At 61.2% G+C, this 21405-nt stretch overlaps 2 protein-coding genes across 4 annotated transcripts in view; one reads left to right on the top strand and one right to left on the bottom strand.

Annotated features, from left to right (window-relative positions):
* CDCA4 (cell division cycle associated 4) overlaps window positions 1-6184 on the top strand; it is a 30394-nt gene extending 24210 nt beyond the window's left edge. For 2 of the 3 annotated variants that reach the window (XM_047862739.1, XM_047862741.1), the window contains one exon: window positions 3755-6184. In XM_047862739.1, the coding sequence (XP_047718695.1) occupies window positions 3761-4444 (684 nt within the window). In that variant the 5' untranslated portion in view covers window positions 3755-3760 and the 3' untranslated portion in view covers window positions 4445-6184. Of the gene's footprint in view, window positions 1-1925; window positions 3409-3754 lie in introns of those variants that run through there. The other variant, XM_047862740.1, reaches the window with a different exon arrangement.
* A 5118-nt stretch (window positions 6185-11302) lies between these two features.
* Window positions 11303-18375, bottom strand: CLBA1 (clathrin binding box of aftiphilin containing 1). Its single transcript, XM_047860947.1, has 5 exons — window positions 17622-18375; window positions 15913-16058; window positions 14255-14384; window positions 13065-13178; window positions 11303-12085 (listed from the first exon to the last, which is right to left on the bottom strand). The coding sequence occupies exons 1-5, from the start codon at window positions 18063-18065 to the stop codon at window positions 11921-11923; spliced, it is 999 nt and encodes a 332-aa protein (XP_047716903.1). The 5' UTR covers window positions 18066-18375; the 3' UTR covers window positions 11303-11920.
* Window positions 18376-21405: the final 3030 nt, after the last annotated feature.

Genomic DNA, 21405 nt, shown 5'->3' with positions numbered 1-21405 from the left:
GAATCAAGTGCTACAAATACCAACATCCAGGGTTAGAGCCTAGCATCACTGTGAGCAGTGTGAATGTCAGGGAACAAGGCTCTGTTCTTCATAGCGACGCACGGCCATCGGAGGTGATGGGGAACCTTTACACGACATGGAAAATGTGACCAGCAGGAAAGCAGAACTAGCAACGAGCTCTCAGATGCACAGAGAAGAATGTGCTTAGGACAGTGCTAAGAACCTGCGTGATAACTGGTTCAGAGGGGCGGAACCGGGGTGGTTTTTGTCTTCTACTTTCTTCTTCTTCTTTTTTTTTTTTTTTAACGTTTGTTTATTTTTGAGAGAAAGCATGAGCCGGGGAGGGGCAGAGAGAGGGACACAGCATCCAAAGCAGGCTCCAGGCTCCGAGCTGTCAGCACACGGCCAGATGCGGGGCTTGACCCACAGACGGTGAGATCATGACCTGAGCCAAAGTCGGACACTTAACTGACTGAGCTGCCCAGGCCCCCTGTCTTGTACTTTCTGATATTCTTCTCAACTATCGACAGTGAGCTGCGGAGACAAATGGAGGCACCCGTGTGAGAAGAGCAAAAGCTGTTTACTGGACGCAGTTGCAGCCAGGGAGTGGGTCACTGCCTGGCTTGCAGCTACTCGGGTAGCTGCACTTGGCTACAGACGGCCGAGTGGCAGCACTGCCTCCTGGAACAGGGCTCCGGGGCCCCGGTGGGCCTGCAGGCTGGGGGAGCAAGGAGCCCTGGTGGTTTTATGGGGAGCACGTTTGGCCTTTCTAGGAAGTGGGGACAAGTATTAGGGAAGCCCTCAGTTATTGAAGTCCTTTCCTTGGGGCGACTGTGACAGAAGTCATTGGCTTCCTGGCCTGTCACTGGAGATAGAAGTCTGACTTCCTGAGCTGTGTTAGCCTTAAAAATAAGTCACTTATTTTACCAGCAAAAATGGGTGTATTTGGGAATAACAGAATAGCAGTTCCAGGTGTGAAAAATAGTAGGAGGAAACGCCGTTTCAAATGGCATCCGGAGGTGGGCAGGGGAGCTCTCACACTCATTGCCACTGCAGACCCAAGAGGAAGAGATGCACCTTGCACACAGGTACTACCTATTAGTGTCCCAGCAGGAGAAAAGAAGGTTTCCTCCTTCCCCGGCAACCGCCCAGCCAATGAGAGATGGTTGCAGCCCAGCCAATGAGAGGCCGTCCCAGCTCAGCCAATGAGAGATGGTCCCAGCTCAGCCAATGAGAGGCCTCTATACTTCGAATTCCCAGTTTATTCCAATAGACTTTGTTTACAATAGCCCCATTCCCTAGTCTCTTCTCCCCCCTCCCCTTAAAAAAAAATACCAGTTGAAATTTTGTTATTCCCAAATACGCCCATCTTTTGCTGGTGAAATAACTGGCAGGCTTTTTGTTGTTGTTGTTTTTTGTTTGGTTGGTTGGTTTTGAGAAAGCGTGTGCAAGCAAGAGAAGGGCAGAGGGAGAGGGACTATTAGGCTACATGCCCAGCACAGAGCCTGACCTGGGGGCTCCATCTCACGAGCGGAGCCAAGATCAAGCGTCAGAACTTTGGGACGCCTGGGTGGCTTCGTCGGTTGGGCACCTGACGTCGGGTCCGGTCATGATCTCAGGTTCGTGGGTTTGAACCTCGCATCAGGGTCTGTGCTGACAACTCAAGAGCCTGCATTCTGCTTCGGATTCTGTGTCTCCCGCTCTCTTTGCCTCTCCCCCGCTCACACACGCTCTCTCAAAAATAAGTAAACAATATGGGGCGCCTGGGTGGCGCAGTCGGTTAAGCGTCCGACTTCAGCCAGGTCACGATCTCGCGGTCCGTGAGGTTGAGCCCCGCGTCAGGCTCTGGGCTGATGGCTCAGAGCCTGGAGCCTGTTTCCGATTCTGTGTCTCCCTCTCTCTCTGCCCCTCCCCCGTTCATGCTCTGTCTCTCTCTGTCCCCCAAAAAATAAAACGTTGAAAAAAAAAATTTTTTTTTAAATAAGTAAACATTAAAAAAGAGAGAGAGACGCTTAACTAGTTGAGCCACCCAGGTGTCCTGGAAGTTTCGTTGTTAAAGTCAACAGGACAAGCAAGCTTTTTCAAAGCCAAAGGCAAATCCAACAAAGGAGAGTAAGGAGGTAGTTTGGAGGAAAGGAGAAGGAGGAGACGAGCGGGAGTTCAGGGTGGTGACTTTCTCATTGCCTGAGTGGCACGGGTGCTCAGGTCCTTGTGGGGGAGGCAGTGGGCTCATTTCCCTGCGGGGCCTATAACTGGTGATTTCTTCCTGGGATCGGACAGTGAGTGGTCCTGGCTCCCCCTTGCAGCCTCTCCATTTTAGTGAGTTTGTCTTTGTTTTCTTGGCTGGTTGCTACAGGGAAGGGTTGGGGTCCTGGATGGATCTAGCGACCGTCCTCAACATACAGTCTTTTGGAGCAGGTATGAATAAGGGCTCTCTCTGGGCGGTTCCTGCTGTGATGTGTGTCTAGCTCGGTCTGCGGCCGCTGTTGACCGTCCCGGCGAGGCTGGCCCCGAGTCCAGCCTGGGCGTGAGAGGCCCCTGCTGGACCGACAGCTCACAAACTCGCGTCTCGGGCTTGCAGAGGACCCCTGAGGAGAGGGAGGTGGGCCCCCAGGGAGCCGGGTGCTCGATGGGGCGCCTTGAGCTCTGCGAGCTGTGGGTCTCTGCTCCCGGCTGCCCCCGTGGTGGTGCTCACCCTTGCCGTGCAGGGCCAGCAGGAGAGGCAGCCCAGAGTCCTTCTGGTGGTAACTCGGGCCACTTGAGTGAGTTTTGTTGGGCCCTGAATCGAGTCGGTTGTCATCCAGGTTTGGGATTTTAGAGTTGGTTGAAAAGAGAACTAAAAGTTAAACGTGGGGGGCGGGGGGCACCTGGCTGGCTCGCTTGGTTAAGCACCCGACTCTTGATTTCGGCTCAGGTCACCATCTCGCGGTTTGTGAGTTCGAGCCCCACTTCGCGCTCTGCGCTGACAGCACAGAGCCTGCTTGCGATTCTCTGTCTCCCCCCCCCCCCCCCCGCCCCCTCCCCTGCTCCCACTCCTCTCTTTCCAGGAAAAAAAAAAGCCAAAGAGATACAGTGGTTTGCCACAGAGGAACCCTGGACACTTAATTCCCCCCTCCCCCGCCCCCTCACAGGTTATCTTGTAGTTTGACCTAATCTTGCATTCATTCTCAGTGTACTCATCCATTCTAAGTAAGTGACTTTTACAAAAGTGATGAGAAAAAACTTGTGTAAAAGTTGTATTTGCCGCCACAACAGAAACCTCGACTCCTGTACCACCAGCAGTGAGTGAAACCACTTTCGTGTGTTTTGGTGGTAAACGCTTTAATTCACTTGTTTACAAACCGCTGATTCAAGTAAGTGTGAGCCAGGTGCTGTGGTGGAAACGGTAGAGAGTTTCAGAGACTGTGGGTAAGTCCGACCTGTCTGATGTTCTGGGAGAAGTAGTCTTGGGGGGGGGGTGGGGGGGGGATAAGCTAGGGTTACTTAGTGTTCTAGGCTTTTTATTTGGGAGTAATTGTAGACACACAGGCCCTCGGGGAGAAATGATCTGGAGGGGCACCTTCTCGCTGTTTAAAGAGGGTGCCGGGCGTGGCCGTGCTGCAGGTACCTAAGGACGCTCACGGAGGGGGAAGGGGTGGCCGCGGCAGCCCCCGCCCGAACCCCCACCTTTGGCGACTGCAGACTGAGTCGGGGCGGGGGGTGTCTGGGGGGGGCTCTGGAACGTGCTAATCGGGGCCCGCCTCGCTCTCCGCAGGGCAGGATGTTCGCGCGAGGGTTGAAGAGGAAGAGCGCCGAGGACGCGGAGGACGCGGACGGGGGCGTGGCGGGCGTTCCGGCCGCCCCCTCCTACACCCTGCAGCGGCAGTCGCTCTTGGACATGTCCCTCGTCAAGCTCCAGCTGTGCCACATGCTGGTCGAGCCCAACCTCTGCCGCTCGGTCCTCATAGCCAACACGGTCCGGCAGATCCAGGAAGAGATGACCCAGGACGGGACCTGGCAGGTGGTGGCGCCCCAGGCCGCAGGGCGGGCGCCCCTGGACCGCCTCGTCTCCACGGAGATCCTGTGCCGCTCGGGGCGGGAGCAGGAGGGCGAGGGAGACGGCCCCCTGCCAGACCCGGCCCCGGGACAGGCCCCGAGGCGCCCGCAGAGCAGCCCCTGGGGACTGGACGGCTCCCGGGAGGGCAGAGGGGGCTTTCAGAAGTCGCTGGATCACATATTTGAAACGCTGGAGAATAAAACCCCCGGGTCCGTGGAAGAGCTGTTTTCGGACGTGGACAGCTCCTACTACGACCTGGACGCGGTGCTGACCGGCATGGTGGGCGGCGCCCCCTCCGGCCCCGGGCTCCCCGCCTTCGCCCCCGCGGCCGCCGCGCCCCCCAGTTCCACCTGCAGGTCGGATCTGGGCGAGCTGGAGCACGCGGTGGAGATCCTGGTGGAGACCTGAGAGGGCAGCCGGCCCCCGGTGGGACTCGTGGCGGAGGGGCCCTGCGGCCTCCGGGGCGCGTGGCCTGGGCGTCTGCGGGCTCGGCCCCTGGTGTGTCTGCGACGGGGAGAACGTTCCGGAACAGCATCCCGTTGCCCTGTGCCCTCTGTCCTCCTCCAGCGGGCTGGGTGGTTTCCTTCCGGCTAGCCATCCGAGCCGGCCTGACGCCCGCCGGCGCCCCAGGTGCCGGCCCCTCTGTCCTCCGTCCCGCCACAGGTCTGTGCAGGGCCCGTCCCCGGCTCGGTGTCCAGCCTTGTGTAATTTTAGATAGGTGACGTTTTTTAAATTAAGTTTTATATGTTTGGGGCAATATTTTGTCTTAAGATCTATTTTTTAAGCTTTTTATACTTTTTTTAGATTTTGTCAGCTATTCAAAGTATATTTTTCCTATAAACGTTTTCTGCTGCTACATTAGGAACCTATAACCTGAACAGTTGCAGTTGGTGTATTTCATCGTTTAAGGTTTAAATAAGGACTTTGTTTCGGGTGGAACTTCGGGCAGCTCCGTGTAGCGCACGTGTGTCATGATTTCCACTTCACGTCGGTGCGAACCTTCTCCGCGTCCTCGCCGGGCGGAGCAGTGCCTCTTAGTCTCCAGTGTCCTTACCGGCTGCTCTGCGCCGGCTGTGTCTTCGTTAGAATCACATGCGGATTCTGGGGGGTTTATTTATGCCTATTTATATGTAAGTGTTGGAGAAGGGCCCATCCTGTCCACCGGAGATCTCGGGGCGGGGTCTGAGGCGGTGCCTTCAGAGGATCCGACCCTCGCAGCCCCTCCCGTGCCCCTGCGGTGTTCCCAGCGCCACTGGGCTTTCCCTGTGCCCCGCCGCTGTCGAGAGTCCCCCGACGGTGTGAACATTAAACAAGGGGAACCTCGCTCAAAGGGAGTCAGGAGGCCAGGAGGGGGCTTTCGCGCCGCACCTGCGGACGTCGAGAATTGCCGGTCACAGACCCTACAGAAGACCCCTGAACGGGAAGGAGTCAGTGCCAGCCCCCACGGGAAAAGATGCACATTTGCTCTCCCACCAGAAGCTGACGGCCCGCGACCACTCAGCCCAAGAGAAGCCCTCGTCACCCTGGACCCCGCTTCTCTCCAGTGGACTTTGGTTCGGAGCAGCCCTCCCGGCTCCCTCCTTTCTCCGTAAGTGACGTTCCTCCCGTTGGTTGCTTGGGCTTGCCTGTGGTTCTCCCAGGTCGCAGTTCTGTTATTCCTGAATAAACCTAGTTTGCTGGTAAAATAACCGACGTTTATTTTAAGGTCAGCACTAGCCACACTGGTGTGCACGGAGTCTGCCGCGTGCCAGGTGACACTAGTGCTGGGACAGAACCGTAAGGTTAAGTCAGGTCAAGTCCAGAACGAAGAAAGTCTGGACTCCTGCCATGTATGGCTTCTCAGTCCCAAGGGCAGTTGATGGTGGGGTTGGTGGGGCGGTGCCACTTAAGTGGGCTCTGGTGCACCGTGTCTGCACCCCTGAACCTGCCCTGGCCGCGGGGAGCGGCCAGACCTTCTGTATTGTTTTCACTAGTTTACAAGTCAGACTGCGCTCACCCCGTCCCACCCCTGCCCAGTTGCTGTTTCTCATGCTTTTTCCTCCTTACCCAGCCCTTAGCCAAAAAGGTTTGTTTTCTCATGCGTAGGACCATTCTTTAATATCAGTCGTGTATACACCACTTTATTAAAAAACTATCCAACAAACAAAATGGAAGTGTGTTTATTATCTGCTTCGTTATGCCACGGCATAATCCTTGAGTGGATCTTTTTTGGCTGGATTACCTATTTCGCTTGTGTTAAATATGTGTTAAATACGAGGTGGAGCATTTTCACCTTGCTGAGCAGACAGGCTTCTGGTTCGGCACCCCTCCTCTCTCCCAGTTCCCCAGGCAGGAGCAAGGGCAGCGCCCTTGGAGGAGCCAGTGGTGGGATGCGACATCCCATGGGTTGCTGTTTCCTTCCGATTTTGAAAGTACTTTTGCCTCGTGGAAAACAGAGTGTATGTGTTTTATGACCAATAAACCTGAAGCAATGTGGAAATTAGTAAGGGAACTTCGTTTAGAATGGAGTCAGGAGGCCAGCAGGGGGAGTTCTCACGGCCACCATTCCTTGCCCACTGCAGACCCAATGGGAAGAAATGCGCCTTGCTCATGGATACTGTGTTACTCTCCCAGCAGGAGGAAGGAAGATTTCCTCCTCCCCTGGCAACAGCCCAGCCAATGAGAGACCGTCCCAGCTGAGCCCAGGAGAGATGGTCCTAGCCCAGCAAATGAGAGACTGTCCCAGCTCAGCCAATGAGAAACCTCAATACTTCCCACTTTATACCTCCCAGTTTACTCCAATGGATTTTTTGCTTACAACAGTCCGTCCCACCCGCCACTCCTCTATAAAATAGCATCCTCCCCTCCGTGGGGTTTGCTTTTGGCTCTGGGGGAGAGCTTGCTTGTGTTGTACTGAAATTCTGTTATTCCCAAGTAAATCCATCTTTTGCTGATAAAATAACTGGCAGTTTTATTTTTAAAGGTTAACTAGTATTTTGTGTCTTTATAACATTTTTTTTAACGTTTATTTTTGAGCGAGACAGAAAGTGAGCAGGGGAGGGGCAAGAGAGAGAGGGAGACCATCCGAAGCAGGCTACGGGCTCTGAGCTGTCAGCACAGAGCCCGACGTGGGGCTTGAACCCACAAACTGAGATCGTGACCTGAGCTGAAGTCAGACGTTCAACCTACTGAGCCACCCAGGCGCCCCTGTATCATTTCTTTATTTTTCGGTCTTGGTAGTAGTTGCAGTGTCTGTCTTCCCGCTTTCGAAAGTGTAGCATTTTCTGAAAATGTGGACCATGGTGCACTCCGGGGGAGGAGCCAAGCAGGGCCTTCAGGGCCCCCACCTCACTGACCGCTAACCCTGGACTCCCAGCTCTTACCAGCGCCCTTTTCCCCTTTGCTCTTCTGATGGTCTCCCGGCTGCCGCTCTCGTTGCAGAGGCTCCCTCCTGGTGCTTGGTGGCCTGGCTGTCCTGGGCAGGGCCAAGTGGGGGGGGGGGGAGTGCTGGCCCTCGGCCATCCCAGTCATGCTGGTGGACACCCCGACTCCCCTAGAAGCACCTGAGCTTCTCCGCTGAGGAGCAGAGGCAGGTGGCTGGTTGCCGAGGACGGACCTAACGTAAATGCAGGACTCGGGCCCTGTAAGCGCCAGTGCGGACATGGTCACGTGTTTTATAACCGTTGCAGAAGGAAGGTGTGGGGACCGCAGCGCGCTCAGGCTGCTGTGTTCACCCCACCTGTCCGTGCAGCTCTGCGCTCTGGGCCAGGGAGGTGGTCATCAGCACCAAGACACCGGATGCTGGACAGCCCATCCTCCCAGGGAGAGCAGGAAAACGAGAGGAGCCTGGGTCCACAGTGGCCCCCAGCAGCTGCCGGGCACCCTGAGCCGTGGCCTGTGGCCTGACGCGCCCTCATGCAGGGGGTGCCTCTTGACCCTGTGTCCCAGGATTCACCTACCCCAAGGTCAGGGGTGGGGCAATATCAGGGGCCTGGCCTAGTTCTGTAGCCGGAGCCTGTGCGCCCAAAGCCCAGGCCTCATGGTGAGGACGGAGACGTGGGTGAGCTCCCTGCCCCATGGCCATGCTGCGGGGGCCGCCCAGTGGGTACGGGGGTCACCCTGGTGAGCGTGCACACATGTGCATGCACGTGTGTGTGTGTGCCTGTTGGGCGAAGCACCCAGGGGGTGATTCCCTGGGGGTGGCTTGGGGTTTGCTTTTCTGTCCTGGACTGTTGTTCGTGTCCCCCAGATTCATATGTTGAAGCCTAACCCCCGGTGTGATGGTGTCAGGAGGGGCCTCTGGGAGGTGCTTTCCCGCTGTCCCCCCCCCCCCCCCCCCCCGCCCTGGAGGCGCACGGTGAAGGGGTGAAGTCGGCTGGCCGTGAAACAGGGCAGCCCCGCGGGTCTCCAGCCTCCAGCCCTGTGGGAAGGAACTGTTCTAGTGCCCGAGCCGCTGAGACGCAGCTGAGACACGGTGTCACCCCTGGCGCCTGCCCGTCCCGTAGGACACCTCCCGCCCGTCTGTCCCCGCATCGCGGAAGCCGCCTGCATCCTGCGCTCGGGGCCCAGAGCCCGGGCCCCGGCCCCCTGTCTTCCTTCGTGCGGACAGCACGCGCTGGGGGGCCCGGCGACGGGGGGGGGGGGGGGGGGGGGGGGGGCGGGGGGGGCATGGGAGTCTCAGACGAAGCGGAGGAAGGCCTTCCTGGAGGACAGGACGCACCCTCGAGTCGGGGGGCCGGCAGCCTCTGTGCCTGTTGCCAGTGGCGACCGGTTGCCACCTTCGTTCTCTGCTTTTTCCTCCAAGACTCTTAGAGCAGATGTGAGATGTTGAGACATCTTGCCGGTGACTACATCCTAGACCTCAGAACTGCAACCCCGTGTGGCGGTCAGGAGACAGACACTAATTCCTTCACACCGGCCCCCGCAACGAGAGCTCCGTCACCGGGGTGCCGCGTGCACCTGAACTGCAGGGACCGATTGGTGGCGGTTCGCGCGGGAAGGGACCGGCGCCGCTCTGCCCGGCTCGGGTCCAGCAGTGGAGCGCGGGGTCGGAGAGGGTCTGTCCTGCTGGCTGGCGGGGGGGGGCGGGTTCTGGTCACCTCCCGTGTGTCCGTGTCGAGCACGGGCCTTGGATCCAGTCGTCACCGCTTCCCATTTGGGTGGCTTCTGCTCTCATGTCCGTTCTTCGAGCCTACAGCTCTCTCTCCAGCACCTTGACGTGACAGCCCGGCCGGTGGCTCTTACGCTGGCCTCGTTCCCTGATGCACGCACGCACGATGGCTGTCCCCTCCAAGCTGTCCCTCCCGCCGCCCCGTTTGGGTGCCGCACCTCCGTCCTCATTCAGTTTAACCTGAGGAGCCCGCCGGCGTCCTCCCTGCGGGAAAGTTCTTGCCCATTAAATCCTCAAATATCTCTCCCCTTTGGCTCCGGCTCCCGGTCCGCCCCGCAGACCCCGGACACCCGGTTCTGTCTTCCTCCCCACTCTGGTCTGCGTCCTGCCCGGATGTTTCCCGGTGAGCCGTCTTCGCTGGGCCCTCCTGCAGAAGGACTCACCCTCGAGGTCACGGCCTTCATTTCTGGCACCTCCATTCTTCCGTTTGATCATTTCCACGTCTTCCGCATGTGGCCCGCTTTCCCGCTGGATCCCCACCTCTTCTTAATTTTCTGGTCTTTGGCGTTGCCCGCCTGGGCCCTCTCTGCTTCTGCTCCCGTTGACTGGGGATCAGGGTTTGGTTGCATTTGGATCGTCTTGCGAGGTTTTCCCGAGTGCCGGGCGTTTGGATGAGGGGAGCAGAGACTGGAATGTCTCACAGCCCGACAGGTTCCCAGCAGGGCGCGTCCTCCTCACCTGCCGTTCGGCTGGGTCTGGGCCCCGTGGCAGCTTGGTGAGTGTCACCCGGGCCTCGAGGTGGCAACAAGGCAGCACTGGTGAGGCACTGGCCGTCAGCCTGTTTCCGAGCCGGGCCGCCATGACCTCAGATCACCGGACGCTCCCTCTGCCCCCGTCCCAGGTCCATCCACCCCACTGCTCTTCCTGGCCCTGGCGGACCACCCTCGCCCAGGGCAAGGGCCCGGCCCCGCCACTCCTCCCAGAGCGGGCTCTCGGTTTCTGGCCCCCACTTCTGAGAGGCTGGCTTCTACCTGAGGGTTTTCTGCAGGCTGTCCCCCCCTTACACCCACTCTTACCATCGCGAGCCCTCCGCGAGGGCCGAGAGCCGCAGACCTACTGGGTGCTGGCCCTCGAGACCCCAGACTCCGCCAGCAGGCCGGGCAGCCACCCCAGGGTCCTGCCCCGCCCCTGGGGGCACCGAATTTAATTAACGTAGGCTCCTGTGTGTCCTCAGCTCTGTGATTATTTTGAACCCTGACTGTGGAGCTAACGGGGCATGTTCTGGTCAGGGTGACAGTGGCAGCCTCTTGGGATGGGTGTCCCTGAGTCAGGGGACCGGTCTGCACTGACCCTCCCGGCTCACTAGGCCCCCAGCTTGAGCAGACTGGCCAGACATCAGGACAGGGAACCAGAGCCAAACTTGCTGTCCACTTGCACGTGGACCGAGGGACAGGGACAGCCCTCCCTCTGGCTCGGGGAGCCAGATGCTGGGCTGGCTGGGGCTCAGGGGCGGTCACTTTTCTGAGGTCTGTGAGGCGCTGGCTTACCGGCAGTGGGGCGGGGGGCAGCCATGGGGGGTTCAGTGCCCGCGTCTGAGAGGGACTCTGGGTGGCAGGAGGCAGGACACAGAATGGCCTATTTTAGCTTCAGGTCTGACTTTAACCAGAGGCTGGAGATGACGGCAGGGCCCCGGGAGGCCCCAAGGTGGTTCTGCCCTTTGGTGAAAGCAGTGTGAGAACACTTGTGCCTTTTTCTGGCTGAAAATAAAAAATCAGGGCAGATTCCCAGACATATGGCACTAAAAAGAAACAAAACAAAACTGTTACCCCTTAACATGAACCTCCAAAGCACATGCAGTCTGGCGGAGGGTGGCCAAGGACCCACTGTGCTGGTCCTCCCCGTGACAGGTGACATCTGCTGGTCAGTGTGTCCCCACTGCTCACTCTTTGGGTCTGACACCTGGGTTGACGGAGCTGGCATCTGAGGCCAGCCCCCTGTTGTGGTCCCCCGGCCACAAGTGTGGCCTTGGAGGGACAGCAAGGTCTTCTCTGCCAGCCTGGGGTCCCCAGGCCTCTGCAGAGGGACGGGGCCGGGGCTTCCGGGCAGGCACAGGCTGAGATGACAGGACTCTGGCAAGAGACCCACACAGCAGATGAATCAGCGAGAACATGGGCTTATCCGGGCCATTTGGTTTAATAAAATTTTACAAAACTCAGTGCCTCCGCCAGAACCAGAGAACGCTCGCTTGCTCGGGGCTGGAGAGGAGGGCCGACGCAGAGAGAGGCCGCTGGATGGCAGTGGTCCAGGTGAGCACTCACGGGGCTCTGGGGAGACCACGGCTTGGCTTTCCTGCCGCGTGGGCCCTGCCCAAGGTGCGCCCGAAACACACTCAGGGCTTCCTGGGCGCCGGGACGGCTGTCTCCTGGTGACACCCCCCACCGAGAGCCAGGCCACCCCGGTGCGCCCCCCAAAGTGCTACGCCGGCAGCCAGACCTGGGGTCCCTCACCAGGCAGAGGACCCCAGTGCCACCCGGGTTCACGCGAGGCTGGGGTGGAGCTCCTGGGGGGCACGGGGTGCCTCCTTCCTGTTGGGGACAGCTCTGCAGAAGGACATATTCCTAAAGCGGTCAGACCCCAGCGCGCACCACTAGGCGCGGGAGTGGTTTGCACAGGGATCCCAGGAATCCGACTTGGGGTTTGAGAAACTCCCCCACAAAATAGTTCTGGTTTCCAGTAGCAAACTGAGCCAGTAAGAAAATGTAAACTTTCTCATAAAAATACCAAGGACTCCCGTCTTAGCAAACGTTACTATTAAACAAGGTCATTTTTAGGTTACGTGGACTGAAAATCTTCTTTTTCCGTGGAACTGGGATGTACTGGCCGCTGCTGCGTAAGGGGGTCTTCAGAAAGAGGCTCCACGCAGTCAGGCTCCCCTGTCTGCCGCCGGAGGGCCCCGAGAGCTGGCGTGGGAGGAGGGGCACGGTCAGGGTGTGGAAGGGCCCGGGGCCGGCCTGCTGCGCCCGGCCCCGCGGGGCTTTCTCTCCTGTCCTCATGCGGTCAACGTGAACGCGCACGGGATGCCACCGACAGCTCCCTGGCTTCCCGCAGAGCAAATGGGGCACCATGCCGGGAGGACGGCCAGGCTGTGTGCCGGGGCCAGGGCCGCATGGGGCCTCCTCGACCCGAGTGATTCTACGACCCCAGCCCGTGGCCCCCCCAAGCAGCCGTGGGCCCGTTTCCTACGAGGGGTCACAAGGCCCTTGTGCTGTGTGTCGGGCCCTTCCCGCCCGTTTCCCGCAGCGTCTGTGAACCTCCCCCTGCACCTGCTGCGGACGTGTGGGCTACTGTGAGTGGTGCCGCTGCGGAAGCTTCTATGTCTTGCTGCTGTAAGATGGTCCCTGCCTCCTGCCCTGTGGCATTTTCCAAAGAGCAGGTCCACCAGCGTGCTTGGGCGTTGCTGCAGATGGCCCGTGCGACGAGGCGACCGCGCCCTCTCCTGCGCTCCATCCTGCCCTCCCAGCGTCCGCGCAGCAGCCCGGCCCTCCCCAGCACGCACTGTCCCCCGTGTGCCGCTGCCCGCCTGGGGCTGGGGGCCTGCCGAGCTGACCCCACCGGTGCCCCAGCTCCTGGTACCGGGAGGAGAGCGGAGGCGCCCTCACTCCCAGGAAAGGCTTAGCCCCGCCCCCGCCGCCCGCTTGGCCCCGCCCCCCTCCCCCCCTCCCCCCCCAACCCGCTGCCCAGTGGAGGTTGGCGGTCCTGTGGTTTCCCTGCGGCCACCCGCTGCCCTCCAGTTCCCCTGGGAGACCTGCCCCCACCGGCCGCACCTGCCCAGACTGTGGGAACGCGCCTTTCTCATGAGTCCGCGGCACTTAGGTGGGAAGTGCCAACACACACCCACGCGGCCAGCACGGCCCACGGCCTGTCCAGGGGCCGGCTCACCTGGGTGTGGACCAGGGCCCTGCAGGGCCGTGCACAGACGGTGCGCACACCTAGTTCTTCAGGCTCTTGGAGGTCTGGACGTTCCAGAACGTGACCCAGGTCTCCAGAAAGGTCCTAGTGAGACAAACCAGTGTCAGCCGGCGAGAAGGAAGCTAAAAGGCCACTTTGCTCTTTCTCTTTGGCAACCCAGAGCCCTCTGGCACAGTGCCCTGGAATACTGCCACATGTGACTTGGTCCCCATCCTGCTGGCACCCGGCCCAGGGCCACCCTGTCCCCCCAGGACTGCAGGGCCCCTCCACCTCCTCAAGTCAAGTCTTTCGCCACCTCCAGGGTGAGCCCCCGGCCCTGGAGCTGCCCCACCTCGGAGCCTCCGGTGCAGGAGGCCGCCCCCTTCCCCGGCTTCCTGGCCGCTTTCCTCGCACGAACACAGCGCCAGGGTAGCCTCGGGGCCCCTCGCTTCCCTCCTGGCCGGCCCCACGAGGCCCCTCGGCCAGGACAGCCTCGGGTCCCAAGGCCCTGTCTTCGCTGAGGACTGCGAGCCCCTTTTAGGTTTCCCGCGTTTGAACATTTTCATAACACGTAAACACGGAAAAGCGTCTCTGCCCAGTCCGTTGCCAAAAGACTGGTCTTGCTGCGATTTGCGGCTCGGCTCACTCGCAGCCGGCCCTCCCGCTGCAGCTCAGGCCTCAGGCTTCGCCAGCCTCTCCCCTGCCACCCCTCCGCTCCGGCTTTGCTGGCTCCCAGCTCAGGGGCGAGGGCCCCACCTGGTGGCTAACCTCACACCTCTGCCTGCTGCGCTCAGGCCGCAGCTCCAGCCCCCTCCTCCACCCTCCCCTCCTCAAGGGGAGCCCCCCCCTCAACCCGCCTGCCGCCCCCCCCCACCATGCTGTGTGTGTCATCGCCTTCTGCCACAGCCCCTCCTCACTGCGCGGCGAGGGCTGGGCCGCGCGGGGACACCCGTCAGCCTGGCGCAGGGCGGTGCCTAATGCCGAAGAACTGGCCCATCTCACCCCTTCCCTGCCTGCGTTCCACGCTCCCCCCACCGTGCTGGAAACCAGTGAGTCTTCTCTCCCACCTGCTGTTTCCCGGCAACAAGGTCCCCTACCCCCCGGCCGTGGCCTCAGGACGGCCGGCCAGGTCGCTGCGGAGCCCGGCTGCACCCCCGGAGTCACGGCTACACCCGCATCACCTTCCGGGCAGCATCCATTCCGAGAACAAGCAACAAGTTTTCCTGGCACCGGGACTCGCTCCAGAGCCATCGGGAAGTGGATGTGCTATCTGTGTTCTGAAGAGCTCCCCAGAGCCTCCTGGACTCAGAACTGGAAAAGAAATGCATTAATTAAATTAATTGAAAGGTAACGAGAAAGCCTTCAGAGGAAAAGCAAAGACGGGCAGTGGACCTTTGAAAATCCTGAGAGCAGAGTGTCCCCTGCAGAAACACCAGGCCGTGTCACCGGGCATTTATTCAGCCAACACCTGCTACCCCGGGGACACCCGGCACGCCTTCCCTCCTCTCCTGCTTTATTTCTCCCCTGAGAGCACACCCCTGGCGCTGCCTGACTTCTCGTCACGACTCAGTGTCTCCTCCAAGCGGTGGAAGCTCCTAGAGCCCGGTGCTCCTCTGGTTTTGTTCCTCAGCAGCTGGGGGACCGCGAGTGGCACTGGGTGCCACAGAGACACTCGAAAACCGGGGGCAGAGGGACGCTCAGAGGACGAACCCCCGGGTGTCTCTCGCGCACCGTCCACGGTCACGAGCCATCCCCCCACCACGTGCCGTCCACGATTTCTGGCCCAGCTCCCACGAGGCAAGGGGAGGTGTGCCCACGGAGAACCACAGCAGGGGCAGTTACACCAAGTGCCCACATCGTTCCCAAGTAGTCCTCTTGCTCGCACACCCCAAGGTACCCCCCGCCTTCCATCCCACAACCGGGCCCAGCCCCGCCAGACCTGGCCCCCGGGACCACCCACCCTCTGGGTGTCTGAGGCTCATGCTGCCACCTGAGGCCCCTCTACCTGCCTGCTGGCCCGGACCACACCTCGGGGAAGCACCACGTCCGCAGGGCGTACGGCCCTCTGGGCCATGGTGGTCACAGCCCTCTGGGCTTCGGGCCTCTGTCCCCAGGCCTCTGCGGGGGCTTCCCGGGGCGGGGGGCAGCCACCGGCTTGGACCCCAGGAGTGGCCTGTCTGCAGAGCTCCCTCTCTGACAAAGAGGCATGGAGGGGCCAGGGGAGCCAGCTCCCGCCGACCTTCACCTCCTGCCGTGGCCTTGGCCCAGTGGACCTCAAACTTTCCCGCCAGGACGCACCACCCACCGAGCGGCCCTCGTCCCTCTGTCGGTCCCAGTGGAAGCGCGCCTTAGGCAACGGCCGTCTGCAAACAACCGCGTGGTGACTCCTTTAGGAAGCCGGTCCCCAGGGCGGCCAGCCTTCCGCTCCGCACCAGATGCACACAGGCTGTCGGGAATGTCCCTCCAGGGCGCTGGGCTGTTTTCTTGGGGGCCCAGGACCGTTCGGTCAGGTCACCCAGGAGGCCCCTGTGCTCACGGCCCAGGCCCCCGTCTTTTCCGCACCCCCAGCATGTGCAGGGAGGCACCAGGAGCTGGCGCTCGCCGGCCCGCCTTGCCCCTGGTGAGCTGATGGGGATGGAGGGGGCCACACGTGGGTCTGAGAGAAGGGACCGTGGCCAGAGCGTCAACCCACATGCCCCTCTGTCCGTGAGGGCCCCATGGCCCCAAGGTTGTGGGGACTTCAGGAGAGACGGGCTCCCGATAAAGGTCCACTTTATCAACCAGAAGCATAAACTCAGAGTTGCCATGAGAAATGTTGGCTGCAATTTAAGTTCATTACCACAGTATGTGTCCAGGTCCACAGCCATGTTTTTCCTCACTGCTCGTTTCTAAGATGCGGTCTAAGGGGGAGACACCTTCAGTTGCCTGCTGGACTGGTACTTCCTGAAAAGCAAACCTGAAAACATCCTCATAGCTGAGAATGAGCTGAAAAGAAGAGAGAAACACATGGACGTTAGAAGAGATACATTACAGGGTGCCCGGGTGGCTCAGTCGGTTAAGTATCTGACTTTAGCTCAGGTCATGATCTCACGGATCGTGAGTTCGAGTCCCACATCGGGCTCCACACTGATGGTGCAGAGTCTGCTTGGAATTCTCTCTCTCTGCCCCTTCCGTGTTCTCTCTCTAAAAAATAAATTAACAACAACAAAAAAAAAAAGACTAGAAAAAATACATTACATCACCTTATACCAAATACATAATTTTGGCGTAAATGAAACGTGTAATGATTGTACCATTACCGTTACCAAAACAGGACATGCTTGTTCCCATGGGGTGTGGGACAGCGAGATTAGGGCACAACACTCAAGCTTCGTCAGACACGTGAGAAAGAGGCACTCATAAAAATGTGTTTCCCGCATGTTAACTGGCTGGGAAATCTACCCGCAAGACAGTAATGTGGCATTTCCCGGGAGATGATCTGAGGTTGGAAAGGTCAGGGCGTGAAGCCCTGAGATGAGGGCTGTCTGAAATCCAGCAGGAAGTGACAGGTGTGCACGCTGGGAGGCTGGGGGCGAGGGCGGGGGTGCAAGCCGACAGGGCCGGGAACCCAGAGAGCTGTTGGAGATGTGCGTGCGCACGGGGTATATATTGAGGTCAGTGGGGTGGTTTTCTGCATTCACCTAGCGTCTCCTGCAAAGTTCACACTATCCTCAGATTGTTCCCCGACCTATTAATCACGCTGGAACACAAGTCCTGTTTCCAACACAAGTGGTGAGCAGAGCGGGCCCCATGCACAAAGGGGCCCGTCAGAGGCTGGGGAGAGCCCAGCTGCTCGGGAAACACACAGCTCGTCCCTAGAACCAGTGGAACCTTTCCTCTGGTCCCTTCTTCATCTTACTCCCTCTGTTCTCGTGGAATCCAGGGTTAGCCCTTGGGAAGAGACCGTAGAGGAAGAGAAGCCAGGGGCGGAAGAGGAAAACAAGAAAAAGCCGCATGAGATGCAGTCGCAGAAAAGGTAGACCTGGTGGTCAGGTCGGGAAGGGCAGAGCAGGGCGCCCAGGGGATGAGGCCTGGGCTCTCCTGGCCATCCCCAGCACCCGATCGTCACACAGACTGCAAATGACCCTTGGTGATGCTGTCTAAACAGGCAGACTGACAGCTGAGACAAAAACCTCTCTCCCCAGTGCCCGACCTGAGGCCAGGAAAGCACAGCCGGGTTGAGGGCAGCCGGATGCTGGAGGCCTAAGGAGGGGACGGTGGGCACACGGATCGTAGAGGCCTCAGGAGGGGGGAGGCAAGACGAGGCCGATGTGCCCGACCCCGGACGGGTGGGCACAGAAAGCGGCCCAGTTCCCGAGTCCCCCCAGGCGCGGTCCCCTTCTGCAGCCTCGTTCCTTCCCTGTGTCAGGAGGCCAGCCAGCCAAGGACGAAGGCCAAGAGAGAAACAGGCCTCCTGCCTGGCCAGCCCACTGAAGCTGGAGGCCGGCGGCGTGTAGAGCGCTCGCTGTGCCACACGGCGGCGGCGGACACGGGGACTGGCAGAAATACCTCGGAGGCGGAGGTGCCGGGGGTCCCGGCCGCCCCAGGCCCGCCCCGCTGAGGCTGGCCAGAACCCCGCTCCTTTGGAGTGGAGGCCGCGCTCTGCAGCCCGCGTCCCGCGTGTCTGTCCGGGAGTTCAAAGGGTTGGGAGAAGTGTGGAGACTTGGCTGAAGATTCCTGAAAGCCTTCGAACTCCCCCCAGGCGCTGCTGTGCTCCCCAGGGTCCGGAGTGCTGACCGTGCAGGCGGAAACGCCGTCGCCGCCCCCGGAGGTCCTGGGGGCGCTCCTCACGCACTGCGCCCCCGCTCCTCTCCGCCTCCCGGGCGCCGGGCTGGCCCCTCTAGAGGCCCAGTAGAGGGACACCTCGCCCGCTCCCTCGTTGCCCGCGCGCGGAGACCCGCAGACAGGGGGCGCGTGACCGGGCCCTGCCCCCCGCCGCCGCTGGCCCTGCATCTCGGCGCCGCCGGGCCCGCATAGACGCCGCGGGGAGACACCCACACCGCCGTGCCGGGGCTGCCCAGCGCTGCACCGGGCGGGGGCCGCGGGCCGCCGGGGCCTCCTCGGCAGCGCGGGAGGCCTGCTGTGTGGCCAGGGTCGCTGTGGGACCGACACAGGCCGCCCGGGGGCAGGGGCCGGAGCCGCGGCCCGGCTTCCTCCTGCACGCGCCCGGGCGGCCGGTCCAGCGCAGCGGCGTGTCCCGGAGCACAGGAGTCCCCGAGAGCGGGGGCGGCGCGAGGCCCTGGGTCCCCGCGAGGGTCCGGCCTGCAGCCCACCTCGGCCGCTCCGCCGCCTCTGCCTGCGCGCGCGGCAGCCGTCCGTCGTCCCCACGCCCGCCCGTTGCCTGGCAACGGAACGCGCCAGCCCCCATGCCGGGCGCCCGCCGCCGTGACGTCACCGCCCCGCCCGGCCGCCGCTGCGCCTGCGCCGTGTCCGCCCGGCCCCTGGCCTCCCACGAGGAGGGTCCTCGGTTCAGTTGGAGCGGCTCGGCGTCCCTGGTGCCCCCGATTCCGGACCCGCGGGGGTGCCGTCTCCACCGCCCGGCCGACCCCCGAATCCCAGAGCCTAGCTCCTCCAGCGTGAGGGCGCGTGGGGATCCGCCGCCTGCGGGCCGAAGGAGCGACGCCAACACCGGGCACAGCAGGCCCAGTGTGGGGCCTGGACAGCCTGCCCCTCCTGCTGCCTCCCGCCCTGGGGCAGGAGCACCGAGGGGCCAGCTTGGCCCTCCCGCCAGCCCCTCCCAGGCAGGCCAGTCCGGTCCCCATCTGACCCCACCCCAGGCTCATGACACCCACCTTGGTGAGTCAGCTTGACTCCAGCCTCCCCAGCGCCATCATCAGATGCCTGAGCCTCACCGCGCTCCCCAGTCTCACCCCCCCCCCCTCACGTTTCTCCACCCTGTGACCTCCTTGGGCCCTGTCCTGTTTGCATGAGTCGCCCGCTCTCCCTGGTCAGCCTAGCTATTGAAGTTTTAATTCTGAAAATTACCAGATGAGATCATACCTGACCTCTGGGCTGCAGCCTCCTGTCCCCTCCCTTCCCCTTAGCCAGCAATGCAGTGTGCATGCGATGCAGTCAGACTGCCCAGCTCTGGACAGACACCTACCTGATGACCCTGCGGGAACGTGACCAGATGCCAGCTCTTCTGCCTCGACATCACCCCGGGGACGATGTTGATCCCAGGCACTCCTGCTGTGTACCCACTGCGTGGACCCCCCTCATCCATTGTCCTTGTCGTGCTCGTAGTCCAGGCAACTGGAAAGGGGTAGGAGACGTGGTGCCGCCATGTACAGGTGGGGAGACTGAGGCCCAGGCCCAAAGGCCTGAGTGAGAAGTGTTGCTGGGGCTGGGACCAGCTCTTCTAAGCTCAGCAGTTTCCCGCACCCTGTGTGGACCGCAGTGAAGACTGAGGAAGGCACAGTGAGCTTCAGGGTGCAGGCGGGCTGGTCTGCATTCCCCGGCGTGGTAGCTGAATAACGCCTCCCGCAGGTGTCCACGTCCTGATGCCCAGAGCCTGTGAATCTGGGACCTTACGAGGCACAAGGGACTTTACAGACACGATTACATTCAGGCTTTTGAGATGGGGAGATAGTCCCGGATCATGCTGTTGAGGCCGACGTCCTTACAAGTAGGAAGCAGGAGGGTCGGAGTCTGAGAAAATGGAGAGACAGAAGCAGAGGCCAGAATGACGCAGGGCTATAAACCCAGGGATGCGGGCAGCCTCTCGAAGCTGAATGGGACAAGGAAGTTGGTCCTCCCCTGAACCCCCCCCCCCCCCCCCCCCCCGCCAGGAGGACCGCAGTCCCACCGAGGCCTGGAACCGTTAGGAAATAAATGCAGGTTGGTTTAAGCCACTGTGTGGTTATTTTTTCCAGCAGTCATGGGAGACTAATATATCCGGTGACTCCTGGCTACTAAAGAGTGCTGCCTTGGGGGAGCCGAGACTCAGGAGGTGGCAGAGGGGACTCGCCATTGGGTGCTCGGCGGTGGGGGAGGGGGGTGCAACCCAGGTGCTGACAGGTGGCCCCTGGCTACTCAGGCCAGCGTCCAGGCAGGCCGGGCATGAGACGTGGGGGCACAGGCTGAGGGCCAGGCCTCCAGCTGGGTGGGTGGGGCAGGCTTCCGTTCAAGTTTCAAAGGCTCACCTGCTGGGGAGACTGGTCGGAGGGAGCGTAGTGCCTTTAAAGTAGGTGTGCAGGAGACACAAGCAGGACTCCCTGGAGGGTAGCAGAGGGGTTGGGTGCAGTGTGTTCAGGAGGAAGAGCCTGTGTGCCCCCCCCCACCTCCTCTCGGACACCTCTGCCAGCCCCTGATCTCCAGCCCCGCTGAACAGGAGTGGTGGACAGCTTCTCCACCACCAAGTTAAGCCTCAGGAGGAAGGGGCCAGCCTCCACTTGGCCCGGAGCCCCACGGTATCGTGTGCCTCGCAGCACTGCCTGATGAAGATGGGGAGGCGTCCCTTGCCCCCGGAAGCACCTGGGTGTCCTGCTTCTCTGGGGTTCTTGGACCTCAAGGAGGCCACCTGCCCCCAGGCCTGGAGCAGGCACTCAGCTTGTGGGAGACTGAGGCAGTTAGAGGCCAGGGGTCAGCAGACCCGAAGCTCCCCTGCTCCCACCTGTATCAGGACCGGATGGGGGGTGGGCAGATGGTGGCCGACAGGGTCCTAGATGTCCCACCACCCAGTCGTGCCTCTTGGGCTGGGCCGGGCCAGGGCAGGGACAACGGCAGAGCTATTTTTGTTTATGGCACTGCGGCAGCCGCAAGGAGACATCAATCATTGATGTTCTGGGCCTCCCTGCCCACCAGAGAGGCTCGGAGAGCAGCCAACTAGGAGGAGCAAACTCTGCTGAGGGGCTAAGCCTGTGGAGCCGGCAGCCACGACTCCTCATCCCGGCCCCACCGGTGCCCTGCATCCTAGGCTCTGGTTCCCAGGTACCCAGCCTCGGGAGGCTGCGGGCAAGCCTGAGAACCCTGACTGGCAGGCTAGGGCCAGGGCCGAGGCGTGGCCCCCAGTGTCCCCGGTGCGGTGGTCCCAGGGAGGAGGTGGAGCCCGTGTGGCCAGCAGGAGAGAGCGTGGGGCACTGCAGAACCACCACGTCCCCCGCCACCCTGACCCTCAGATGCCACGTGGGGGCCGCGTCTGGGCCGGGGGTGGCTATGAGTTGAGCCCGAGACGCCGTGCTGGTGGGAGGACAGCAATTTCTGAGCTGTGTCCAACTGCCGTGGCCTTCCCCAGCAGGGCATCGGTCCCCAGCGGGGCCATCAGGACGGGGCGGTATCTGGGCGTGACGACAGC

This window comes from Prionailurus viverrinus, chromosome B3 (assembly GCF_022837055.1).
Source record: "Prionailurus viverrinus isolate Anna chromosome B3, UM_Priviv_1.0, whole genome shotgun sequence".
Classification (NCBI taxonomy): Eukaryota; Metazoa; Chordata; class Mammalia; order Carnivora; family Felidae; genus Prionailurus; species Prionailurus viverrinus.
This window is presented reverse-complemented; position numbering and strand designations above follow the sequence as displayed.

Coding starts and splice junctions, on each gene's coding strand:
- CLBA1 (XM_047860947.1), bottom strand. CDS start 18,065: ATGCAGGGCCAGCGGCGGCGGGGGGCAGGGCCCGGTCACGCGCCCCCT. Junction 16,059..17,621: donor CCGGCACCTCCGCCTCCGAG/GTATTTCTGCCA, acceptor TCTTCTTTTCAG/CTCATTCTCAGCTATGAGGA. Junction 14,385..15,912: donor GGACCTGGACACATACTGTG/GTAATGAACTTA, acceptor TTTCTTTTCCAG/TTCTGAGTCCAGGAGGCTCT.